At 41.3% G+C, this 12,990-nt stretch overlaps 1 protein-coding gene across 2 annotated transcripts; it reads left to right on the forward strand.

The window, feature by feature from the left end:
- Positions 1-198: 198 nt before the first annotated feature.
- On the forward strand, positions 199-12,663 carry SEC11C (SEC11 homolog C, signal peptidase complex subunit). 2 transcript variants are annotated; one of them, XM_073343641.1, is made up of 6 exons: positions 219-667; positions 4,221-4,330; positions 6,258-6,407; positions 10,564-10,683; positions 11,736-11,793; positions 12,462-12,663. In XM_073343641.1, the coding sequence occupies exons 1-6, from the start codon at positions 626-628 to the stop codon at positions 12,513-12,515; spliced, it is 534 nt and encodes a 177-aa protein (XP_073199742.1). In that variant the 5' UTR covers positions 219-625; the 3' UTR covers positions 12,516-12,663. The 2 variants fall into 2 exon arrangements, with proteins under 2 accessions (XP_073199743.1, XP_073199742.1); XM_073343642.1 differs by lacking the exon at positions 6,258-6,407 and having other exon boundaries at positions 199-667.
- Positions 12,664-12,990: the final 327 nt, after the last annotated feature.

Here is a 12,990-nt window from a genome sequence, read left to right on the forward strand (position 1 = left end):
TCTAGCGGTGGGAGAGCTCTGCGGCCGGAGGGATGGGGGGCGGGGGGGGGCTGCCCTATAGTCGTCACGGCCCACGACGTTTTGCCGCTTTGGGTCACTTTTTTTGTAATGGCCCGCAGGCTTCCCCACACTACAACCCCGCCCAGCGTCATGACGCTTGCCGCAAACCCCGCCCAGCGTCATGACGAAAGGACCCCCAAATTCCGTCCCTCGCTTTTTTTTTGGGCGCTGTTGGCGGTTTTTTAAGCCAATCAGGCTTTTTGGGGGGCGGGAGCGGGTCTCTCGGCAACCCTCGGCTGGGCCTGGGGTGCTACTGCAGCCGTCCTGCCTTTGCCTCTAGGGGGGACGTGGGGGACTTAACCCTGCCCCACGCACTGTAGCCTGGGGGCTTAGCCCTGCCTGCCTCGCCCACTCTGCTCCTGCCGGGGGGGGGGGGGACGTGAGTGGCTTAGCCCTGCTCCCCTGTTTCTTGGGGTGCGACCCGACGGGCTTAGTCCTGGCCCAGCCCCGCAGCTGCTAGGCAGGAACGAGTGGTGGGGTCCCCCCTCGCTCTGGTTTGCTGCAGCCTCCCCCATCCCCTCTCTCTTCCTTTCCCTTGGGACTGGCGCCGCGCAAGGAGCTGGCGATGGACGTCTTCGAGGACTTGCGGCGAATGAACAAGCGCCAGGTAAAGGGGGTGGGGTGCTCCGTGTGTCTGCAGCTGTGGTGGTGTCCGGTGTGCGTGGGCCGTGTTGCATGCGCCTGGTTTCGTGGCACGTTGAGGCTGCGGGTTGCATGCAAGTGTATGTGTGGTGCCACCCGCGTTACTAGCGATGCCAGGCCCCCAGCTACCCTGCTGTGTATGGAGCAGCTGTTGTGCATGTTGCATGTGTGGGCCGCTCAGTTTTTTGTGCTGTGCTGCATTCAGTCTACAGGTCTAGCGTTGTGAGTGTGCAGTTCATGCCTGTGGTTTGTAGCTAGCGTACTACGGAGTGTCAGACCGAGTTGTTTTGTGGGTATCTCAGGCATGGTTATTACAGGTATAGGATTCTCAGAGTTTCACCCTAAAAATATAAATCCTGAGAAGTACCCTTGTTTGAGGACTGGGAGGATTGCACCACAACTTGGCCACTGGTGGAAGAAGAGTGCCTATGCCTCCTCTTTTACAGAGTTACTCACCTCTGTCTCCTTCCCCTGCCACTCAGGAGTGAATAAGTTCTAGACAAAGTTGATGGGCTTATCGGGGCCTTTATGGATGGGGAAGGTAAGGGGGCAAATGTGGCAGTCTGGTTATTAATATGGGGTAGTCCTCATGTCACATGGGCCCATGGCCAACTTGCTGTCAATATTACCGGTTCAATTATTTAGGGATCAAGGAGGGTTCCAAAATCAGGCCAAAGCCCTGTTTTCTTTTAAAGCTGCCTAAGGCATTGGAACAGGCCCCCAAAACTAGGACATCCTTGGCTTTCAGATATACAGTCAACACATGTAGCATAACTAGATGCCAAGTTCTCAACCAGCCAATCTACTTTGTGCTTGTTATGTGGTAGATTGGCAATGTGCCCTATCTTTCGATGTTTCCTTCCTGGTTGCTCTACTTTGTGAGAGTCCATCATGTTGCTATTCTTGTTACTAATACAGGACCCCTGCACGTATTTACTGTGGTGAAACAGCTAATACACATGAACATCGATGCTTTTTCTAGTATGTATCTCAAAGTTCAAGCTTTGTTTTTGTAGCTTCCTGTCAGAAATTTCAGACTTCTTGACTCTGAGTCCTGTGCCTAGTCTTAGACCACTCTGTCTCTTGTAGTAAGCCAATAGATATAGAGAGTTGCGTCTGGTCACTGCTGATTTCTAATTAGAGTATCCCTAAGTAAAAATTGCCTGGTGAGGTATTCCCCCTTCCAATCCCCACCCTCCCAAAAAATAAAGTATCCTACCAAGAATACCAAATCAGGATTGCTTTTTTTTCCCACCAAGATTAAACCTAAATGTCTGCAATATTTTGCAACTGTGAGTTTCACACATGAGGTTAACAGAGAATGATATACACAACTCGCAAATATTCTAGCTGAACAAAAGTACCACTTGCTTACAGTACAGTGGCTCTGAATGCTGATAGGTTCACAGTAAAGGGCCTAATTTCTTTTGTACGTGTGCAAGGAGCTCTCATGAACAGTAACAGGAGTGATATAAGTGCAATCAAGGAGAGAATTAGCACTTTCCTAAAGAGCATATCTTTCTCTTTTCTGTTTCTCCTCATTACAAAACCACCTCATGGTTTGTCAGTGGAAGTGTTGACAAAAAAGAGATCCAGGAGAGGTGTTGTAAGCCACAACTGAAGTGCACTGGCACAGATATGGGGAAACTTAAGCCTGATCTTGCATTATGATCTCCATAATCATGGAGCAGCTGTACTTTACTCCTGGGAGAATTCTGCACCTCTGCGCACTAGCAGGATTCATGTCCCCCTGCAGAAATTTTTTTTCTCTGCAGAAAATACATTCTGCCTGAAAGGCGCTGCAGTTACACCTTTTGCCCACCAGGGCCAGCTGTGGTACCAGAACAGAGGGCAGCTGCTGCCAGGCAAGAGCAGCCAGCTGCAGAGTGGGGTTAGAGAGAAGAGGCTACGTTTCTCACAGTGCCCTGCCCCTGTGGCCTGGTAAGGAGGCACAGGATATTGGGGGGAGGGGGTTGGGAGATGGACAGCGTGGAGCACATGGGACTGCTGAGAGGTCACACAGACCGAGTTCAGAAGGGCTAATGGGGGCGGGGGACAAACGGGGGGTGGAATGGGAGTGGGGGTGCAGGGCTATATGGTGTTAGGAGGTGGCTGAGTGAGGGCACAGGGACACATGGGGACAGTGGCAGATGTGCCTGACTGAATGAGGGAGGCTAGGGGTCAGCCAGGGTCTGGAAGGAGGAGGCTCCCTAATAATTCCCCCCTCCCCCCGCCCCCAGGGGAAAAAACCCAACCTGTTCCATACTTTTCCCACCCACACCCAGCAACCCACTTACTCAAAATTCTGTATTAATATGCCTAGTAAGGAATCTATTGTCAAAAAACATTTCTTGAATATTTTATGTTGTCTGTATTGTTACAGCCGTATTTTTTGGCAGGTATTTTGAAATAAATTACCAAAATAATTGAAACTGGCCTGATTTATATTGTGTTATTTTTGACAAAATATGCAGAATTTTAAAATATTGTGTGCAGAATTTCTAGTTTTTTGGTGCAGATTTCCCCCAGGAGTAGTACTTGAATGGAGTCCCATTGATCTCACTGGGGCTCTGTGTGGCTTCAGAAGTCCACCCGTGCAGGTCACAGTGCAGAACTGAGGCTTTAATCACAAGGTCTGAGAACTTGTTGCTTCTCTACAGTGCAGCACAAAATTTGCAGCCACAGGCAAGGTAGGGGTTAAGATGGTTTTAAGCCATCATCTTGCCTTCCTGATCCTTTATTATCCCTGGGGCTTGTCTGAGTTACAGGAGCCCCCCCAGGCTGCTCTAAGGACCACTTTGCTGCTCGAATTTTCACTGTGCTGCAGGCCCTTCCCTGACATACCCTCATCCCTGCCCACCATATGCTCCCCTACTCCAGGGCTTGCAAGGGGTCCTCAGGAGGCTACATTGCTGCTGTCTTCCACCTTGTCTGTGCCCGGAGAATCCTCCCCCAGTTGCTTAGGGGGGGTTTTAGGGCCCCTTTATGCTGCTCTGGCCTTTTCCGGTGGTATAAAGAGACCAGAGTAGGAGTGAGGATGTCATCCCAGGGTGCAATCCTGGCTCCATGGAAGTCAGTGGTAAAATTCCCATTGACTTCAATGGGGCCAAGATTTCACCGTAGTCTACTTTAGCATGCCAGCATCAAGACCATTGTACCACTATCATGACTGTTAATGCACAACGTTTTTTTAAAAAGAAAAGCCAGTTCTGCTTTCTGGTTTCAGAGGTGTTCCAAATATCGGAAATTACCCTATGCATTTACGTTGTATCCCCTAAAACATCTATGTTTCATACATCACATAGCTCTGTTTTGCAAAATAAAATAGGTTTAAGAGTTGGTTAAACTTTCATAGTGTCCAGCTGTGACTTTGGCGAAGGAAATCCACATTAAAACGGTGAAGTTAATGAAAACCTGTTTGTATCAGGCAGTTCTACTTTTGTACCTCTAGTCTGTACTTGTTAACTAGACACTTTTTTATTTTATGGGGGGGGCTTGGTTTGTTTGTGTCTTTGCAGCTATATTACCAAGTATTAAATTTTGCCATGATTGTGTCTTCTGCACTTATGATATGGAAAGGTCTGATTGTCATCACGGGAAGTGAAAGCCCTATTGTTGTGGTACTCAGGTATGTCTGTCTAAATCACTACTTGTTTTGTTATAACAGTAGAACATAACTTTTTCTGGTGCAAATATTCCTCAAATTATTTCTTATCCAATAGTAAAATTTTATCACAAGGGGTAAATAAGCACCCAGACCAACATTTTCAAACTGGGGTGCCTAAAGTTAGGCTTCTCAATCCATATTTTGGTATCTAAATAAAACATAGTCTGGTTTTTAGGGCTGCCAAATTCTTGCAGTCAGTGACTGCTCTGGGTGCTTAGCACCTTCAAAAGTCCAGATGTTTTTGTTATATGCCTGAATGCGGAAAAGGTGCCTAACTTTATTATTATTTTCCCAGAATGCCTAGGAAGTCTAGTCATGGAGCAGAAGCCCAATGTAGGGACCAGGTGTGAAAATGTTAGTTCCAGTGGAGAATTATGAAGCTAATTAAATTATGGCATATTTTGCCTACTGAAAAGATATTTAAAGATTATATATATTAGCTATAAATATTCAGAGTTGTCAACTGCCTCTCTACATTTTTCACCATCAAAATGTTTTGCATCTTTCTCACTCAGATTTTTTTATGATCACGTTATATTGATATAAGATTGGGCAGTAATTGTGGCAAAACTCCTTTTCTGGACAACTATTTATAAAAGTCTGCGCAGCTTCCACCTCCCTCAGTAATGACTACATTTAATGTAATATTTTACTGTATAAGGGCCCCTTTCTGCAAACCTATTAGGTTTGGTCAAATGTGTAAAGTTAAGCACACAAGGGATTGGGTCCTACGAAATTGCATCAATAAGGATACTATGTAATAGCAGAACTTTTATTAGGGAATATTTGAGGCTTTAGGGTACAGCCAAAGTTCTGTGTTAGCTTTTAGCAAATCCTTAAATAACACTTTTTGTATATCTGTGTTAAGATCCAATTTCGATTAAGCTATTTTGCAAAGGATGCTATGTTTACGGGAGAAATCTGTTTTCTCCATGATCAGCTCCTGTGCTACTTTATTGTACATATATCTCTTCTTAGCTTTTGACCAACCGACATGGTAAACTTATTTCCATGAGCAGTGGAGCAATACAGCTGTAAAGCAGCATATTAATTTACGAACCATGTAAATATATGTTGGAATCCTTCATTGCTTCTGGGGTGCCCACCCAAAACATTCGAGAGATGACCCTGCTTTTGTAGCACTTCAGTCAAAACAAACTGATTCCAAATTTTAAAACAAAATATTTTCATATCAAGCCAGTGAGCTTCATGTTTTTGTAGTAAATGTTAGAGTGACACTGGCAAAGGTATGTTTCTACATTGTTCAAGTGATTGGTAATGGGATTCGGAGTCTTTATCTCCTATATAGGTTGCTGCCACTGAGTCAAAAACTGTGTCTGGCTTTGAAAAATGGCTGCAAACTTTTCTGATGTGTAATTATGCAATTGAAGATTAATAATCAGATATCCTGCTTCCATAAGCATGAGACTTACCTGCAGGAATTATCCCTTTCTATGTACAGCTTTGTTTCATAATATATTATGATATTTTTTGGCCTGTCATTGAAACATAAGGTATTGAAATATAAGGCTGGTGGCACATTTACTAGATTTGATGGACCAAAAGTCTGATCCACTACGGTAAAACCTTTGTTCTTCATTATAACAGACAGCACTATAGAACCTATTTAATGAAATCAATCTGTTAGCTTGTTCTTTGAGACTGGGGTCTCACAGGATCAGTCACTTGGATCTTTCAGAGGCAGGTCAAGTTTAAATAGCTTTTTATAGTTTTAAATGTAGTGTTGTTAATGAAAGTGCAAAACTCGGGCAACAATTAAAATCACAGATTTGTGTATAGGTATTAAATACTGTTTTTACTTTTCTTTTTAGTTCATCTTGCATACATCATTTTACCTCCAGTATAATCTTTCTCTGTTTGTTTGTAGTGGCAGTATGGAACCAGCATTTCATAGAGGAGACCTGTTGTTTTTAACAAATTTCCAAGAAGACCCTATTAGAGCTGGTGAAATAGTTGTTTTTAAAGTTGAGGGCAGAGATATCCCAATAGTTCACAGAGTAATCAAAATCCATGAAAAGTAATTAAACTTTTTTTTTTATTTTTAAGTATGCTTTTGCTTTTCTGTATTTTCAGATATGTTCTAATTTAATACTGTCTCCTGAAAATGGCAAATATGGTACGCTGGAAGAGAAACCTTATTTCCACTATTTAAAGAAACATTTTTGGCTCTAATCCTGCAGTAGGCTCCTTGCAGGCAGACCCCTGTACCTGTGTGAAGCTCCACTGACTTCAGTGTAGGTACATGTACACACCCAAAGACTATTCTGATAACAAAGGCCCTGATCCTTGAAGTCCTGGGTCTCTCTGTGGGGCTAGGAGCCCACCCGCATAGTGTTTGTTGCAAAATTGGGGCTTTTGTTACTAGGAGAGTGACTTTTACCGCATGAGCCTTCAGAAGTCTTAATCTTTAAAAATGGTAGAGTGAAGGCAGCAGTATAAAGAATTAATTTACAATTCTGTCAAATCCATCCCAAACGATAAATGGAGTTTGTCAGAATACAGATTAGACAATCCCAAAGATGATTCATTATTAAAAACAATAATAGAGCTACTGACAGGTGGATATGTTTTACCTTTGAATGTTATCTGACACATTTAAAGGGAATAACTGAAGAGTGATGTGTAAAAAAGCAGACACCATATCCTTGTATATGATGGACAACTTCTTCCAAAAAGAATGTAAGTGGTTTATATCCTCACTCCATAACAGCAGAAATCTTCCACTGATGCTGCAGGTGTTGATCCAGTTGTCCGTCTGTGAGTTGATACGTGGTGAACTAAAGATGTTGGTGGTTCTTCCCCCCACATCATATCTATTTAACTTATGATTCCAGATGAAAGGTCCATTCTTTAGTCTTTTTTAATGCATATTCATATATCCAAGTACCTTCTTTAATTTGAAGAACTGCTTAAAATTCAGCATGGCCTTCTGGAGGGCACCCTGGTAGTGGGAAGAATAAGAGAAAGTTTTCTGTAAGGCAAAACAAGTCACAGCACCATCACCTCTCTCCTCCCCCCTTTCTAGGTGTGGGTGATGCTAGCTGGAAAGGGGGTGGGGCAGTGGAGGCACTGATTCCACACATCTCTAAGCACAATTAGGCTATGTCTACACTACGGACCAACTGTGTCGCTCTAAGGTCTCCTGTGTAGCCACTCTATACTGGCAGGAGAGAGCTCTCCTGTTGGCATAATTAAACCACCCCTAATGAGCGGTGTTAGCTATGTCAGCAGGAGAGTGTCTCCTGCCGACATAGTGTTTTCCACACTAGTGCTTTTGTCAGTGAAACTTTTGTCTGTCGAGGTGGGTTTTCTTTTCATACTTCTGACCAACAAAAGTTTTACCAACAAAAGTATCAGTGTAGACACAGAAGCCTTTTGCTGTTTTAGGCTGTGGAAGTATGAAAGCTGTACTGCGTGCCTAGCTGCTGCAGGGCAGCTGATGTGCATGCCCTGTACCTGTGCGGGTAACTTTCCCTAGGTCTGAGGAGCTGCAAACAGACTGCTTAATCCACTGCCTCAAAGTAGAGCAGGTCTTTAATACACAACAGGGCTCAAGTGCCAGCATGCCTTGTGCTTCTGACAAAAATCAAAAGGCTTTCTCTTTGTCTCAGATGTGGGAGGATTTGTGCCTGTATGATGGAGGTGAAAGTCAGTTTGGTAGGATTGTGCTGTGGGGTTGGAAGAGGTTTTAATGACTGGGAGGAAGCAATGCACAGGCAGAGATTGAGGTTTACCCCTTTACGCTAAGGTATGATCTGTTTTCCGGTGCAGCCGGATGGTTTTCAGATCGTAGTTTGGTGCTGGGGCAGGTCAGATTTCAATTCTCCAGAGAAGAGGTTGAAAGAATTGGGCTTCGTAGTCTAGGAAAGAGAGAGCTGAAGGGGGCGTGATAAGTCTTCAAATATGTAAAAGGTTGTTATAAAGAGGATGATAAATTGTTCTCCACGTCCACTGAAGATGGGACAAGAAGGAATCGTCTTAGTTTGCAGCAAGGGAAATGTAGGTTAGATATTAAGAAAAGCTTTTTATAAGCTCTTGTATAGGTTAAGCTCTGGCATAGGTTACCTGCAGAGGTTCTGAAATCCCCATTATTGGAAATTTTAAGAATAGGTTGGACAAACACCTGTCAGGGATGTTCTAGGTTTAATTGGTCCTCCCTTATTACGGGGGGCTTGACTAGATGACCTCTTACGATCTCTTCCAGTCCTACATTTCTACGATTCTGTGATTAGACAGTTTTCTGGAAGACCACAGAGTTCATCAGATAAAGCAGTATATTTTCTTTTCTTTTCAGTCTTAATATCTCTATAAATCCATGTGGAAGCAGGGTGAGCAATTCCATGCCATTGTGAATGTTGTAAAGTTAATCATTTTACATTTGTTTTAATCCTGATCCAAAGTGCTTTATATACGCTTCTACTATACATGATATCACTTCACCCACTGCTGAAATGAAGCCATCTCTAGGGTGAAACATGGCAACTGTTTAACAACAGACAACAAATATGCAACATTCAGGACAAAGCGAAGAATATCTTTTCCCTTTGAAACTACAGGTAACATTTAGATAGGCAGAATGTAATGATCCACAATAGAATTTGGCCAAGTCACTGGGCTTAAGACTCCTGCTCTTACAAAAAGAATCAAGGGCTTTTTGATGCTCAGAAGTGGTCAGGACTTCATTTTTGTGTCTTTTCTGAAAGTTGGCATCTGTAGCACTATGGTCCTCTGTAATATTATGCTTGGCATTGTTCATTTCTATCTGGGAGGGAAGAGTGCCACCTACTGAATCACCAATATAACTTCTGTAGCTCCTGGGTGTTCCTTAAAGGTCTTGCATCTGAGCAGTATCTCCATGAAACCCAGTGAAAGCCCCTTTTGGCTTGATAGTGCTTCAGATGCTTTTTTTTTTAACAAAACATAATTGTAATATACCACTCTTTTATCATGTGCAAAATGATACAGATCTAACATAACTGATTCAGCCTGGATGAAAAGAATTGTAGCACATACAAAGCCACGTAAAAGTTAACTGCTGTTTCCAGTGCAGTCTTGCTATTTTATTAACAGTGTTTTTGATTTTTATGTAGCTGTATCTTTTCTCCAGATTTAAAAGCGCATCAATATTTCTTTTAATCAAAAAGAGCCATTTTATCATATTTTTCTTTGAAATAACATATAATATCTGTGTTAATCATGGTTGTGAGTTGAACAAGACCATGGAAGCTAAAGATGGAAATTACCTAGTGCATTAGTCTATCAAGCCCATTCTGCTACCAAGAGGCAGGATACAAGGTCTGACCCTCCCTTCAATGGAACACGTGATTAAACTGCTGTTAACTTCATTGGGAGTAAGATCAATCCTCTAATCCCCTGACAGACAATATATCTGATACTTCACTGGATGTTGTTGCATTCTTTATCCTTCTCACATACACATACCCTAGACCTTTTCAAAATCAGTAGTGCATTTTTCTTGGTAGGGCCACTTTTGGTATTTTAGAACTGTATACTTTACTGTAAATATGTAGGGCTTCACATGCATATAAGTGCTGTTGATGCTAATAAAAGTTACATTGAATCATAAAAGATTAGGGTTGGAAGAGACCTCAGGACGTCATCTAGTCCAATCCTCTGCTCAAAGCAGGACCAACCCCAACTAAATCATCCCAGCCAGGGCTTTGTCAATTCGGGCCTTAAAAATCTCTAAGGATGGAGATTTCACCACCTCCCTAGGTAACCTATTCCAGTGGTTCACCACTCTCCTAGTGAAATAGTTTTTCCTAATATCCAACCTAGACCTCCCCCCACTGCAACTTGAGACTGTTGCTCCTTGTTTTGTCATCTGCCACCAGTGAGAACAGCGTAGCTCCATCCTCTTTGGAACACCCCTTCAGGTAGTTGAAGGCTGCTATCAAATACATACTTGTACCTGGTGGAAAACATCTCTCTAATGTTGAATGGTTGATGTAAAAACTTTGTTATATCTACTAAATGTGTCAGTGAAAACCATAAATGCCTTGATGATATTTATTAAACAAGTAGGACTGCGTGTACAGATTGGTATCTAATCTTACAGTATTTTACTTTTCATCTTCAATATGCTTTGCAAATATTAATTAGTGAGGTTCTAAATGAAGTAGAAATTAATTTGTCACCCTGTTGCCTTCCAGAGAAAATGGAAACATCAAATTTCTGACTAAGGGTGATAATAATGAAGTTGATGATAGAGGCTTGTACAAAGAAGGTCAGAACTGGCTAGAAAAGAAGGATGTTGTTGGAAGAGCGAGAGGGTAAGCAGTACTTTTCTATGTTTTTCCTGCCTCAGTAATATAGAAAGTACATGCTAGAAAGTATTTTGAGTTCTAGGTTGGGATCAGTGTTGGTAGAAGCACAGGGATTAATACTGTATCAAATCCTCTGATCATAAAGAGACAAACCCACCTCGAGAATTAGTTATCTTTCAGGTGAATCACATTAGCTCTTTGTCAGAATACTAACTGCCTGAGAACGTCTCTAAAAGACCCCCAACGTATTCAGTCAAAAATATGTAGTGGTGGAGAGTGTTAAGGTCTATGGTTATTTCACTATTCTTATTTGGAACCTTGCTTAAAGCTACATAAGGACCTGACTTAAAGTCCACTGAAGTCAACGGGAGATCTTCCATTGACTTCAGTGGACTTTGGATCAGTCACCTAAGTGTCTGCCAGCTCAAGAGTCCTGGCTGTGTTTTGGGCCATCAAGAAAACTCTTGGTGGAAGTAGAGTTCTCATGTCAAGTGTCACCCACTGTCCTGAATTGATTTGCCTTATTCAGAATGGCCAGAAACTGGCTTGCCATTGCCATAGAGGTTTTTTTCCTGACTTTATAGATAATGCCTCTTTTGAGAAAAATCTTTGGTATTGCTGGAGGTTTTCAGTCATTATCTCAGCATTCAAAATCAACTGTTTTTAAGTTATATGAAATATATATATGAAAAGTGAACTACTAGAACTTAGTCCACCATTGGTGAGTGATGTAACTTATGTTGCTTATGCAGCTGTATAAGAAGGTGGATGTGTAAACCTTGTCAATCTTATTTTCTTTTTTGACTACCTTACCAAGTTTTAAGTAACATGCAGAAGGATGAAGCCTTTATTTGATTAAGGGAGAGGGAGGTCCACGTTTCCTAGGTTGTATTTCAAATACATGCTCTTTGGAGCTATCCTAATTTAAAGCTCTTGCTGTATGGAACATACATTTTCAATTAAATGTCTAGCTCTAACATGTATATTTTGGAAAATATTTAGGTATCTCTAACTCTGAAATTATTTCACATTTGTCTGCTTTAACTTTTGTCAATTAGCTTTTTGCCTTATGTTGGGATGGTTACCATAATAATGAATGACTACCCAAAATTTAAGGTAAGTCAACATTATTTTGAACATTAACTTGTTAGGGCTTGTAATTTGGTATTTACATGATAAAGGAGCAATTTCTACACCTATGTAAAATACCTAGTTAACTGATAATAGATTTGTATATATGGATTTGGTTACCACAGGGAAAATTAGCCATATGGCATATTTTCATGTAGACTTCTTGTTTTCAGTTAATTAAGTAACATTTAATCAATTAGCCCGTCGCCTCACATTTATGTGTAATTAAGCATGCGATTACAATGCATATTTAGTGTTATGATCTAAGATTTGAATTTATAATTTAAATAATTATAGAAATAAAAATAAGAATAAACTATTCATCAGCTGAAGCTCTTTTTCATGTGCCAATAGCATCTCAAATATGTTTAATTCTTACAGTTGTAAGCCAATCCAAGAGTTGTTAACACTGAACAGAATTTTTTCATGCTTTGTGTGTATAAAAAGATCTTCTACACTTTCCACAGTATGCATCCGATGAAGTGAGCTGTAGCTCACGAAAGCTTATGCTCAAATAAATTGGTTAGTCTCTAAGGTGCCACAAGTACTCCTTTTCTTTTTACTGAACAGAGACTTACTCTGAAATAGCATCTAACTGTTTCAAATCTTTTAGAAGGCAGACTGTAATAATTCTTTGTGTGTTTTCTTCACAGTATGCTCTTTTGGCAGTAATGGGAGCATATGTATTACTGAAACGTGAATCCTAAAACAAGAAGAAAAAGGCCTTGCCCAAGATTGAAGTTAAAACTATTGGAAAAACTAATATATTTCAAATGTTCCAAAATCTTTATCAGGTTACGCAAAGATGTGCAAACTTATTTTTGTTTCATCCAAATAAATTGAGTAATGAGTAAACTTGTTGGCTGTTTAATTATATAATTTAAATTTACTTATTTTATATGCTCTTAGGCAGTTACTTATAAACTGAGGAGACTGGCTAACTTAACTGTAAAACTGGCCAATTAAGGAACTCGGTGGTAAAAATTCTTTGGTCCGAACTTATCCAAATTATAGGCTTTATTTACAGAACCTGACTTAAAAACAATGGTTAAATGTCTAATCTAGCAACTTAATATAGTTGTGCCCTGAGCAGTATTGAAGAGGGAAAAGATATTACTTTGTGACCTCTCTGCTAGCAATTCTTCCCATTCCTGGTTTATGGGAGGAAAAGCCTAGTTGCCT

The sequence above is a fragment of the Lepidochelys kempii genome, chromosome 5 (assembly GCF_965140265.1).
Source record: "Lepidochelys kempii isolate rLepKem1 chromosome 5, rLepKem1.hap2, whole genome shotgun sequence".
Classification (NCBI taxonomy): Eukaryota; Metazoa; Chordata; order Testudines; family Cheloniidae; genus Lepidochelys; species Lepidochelys kempii.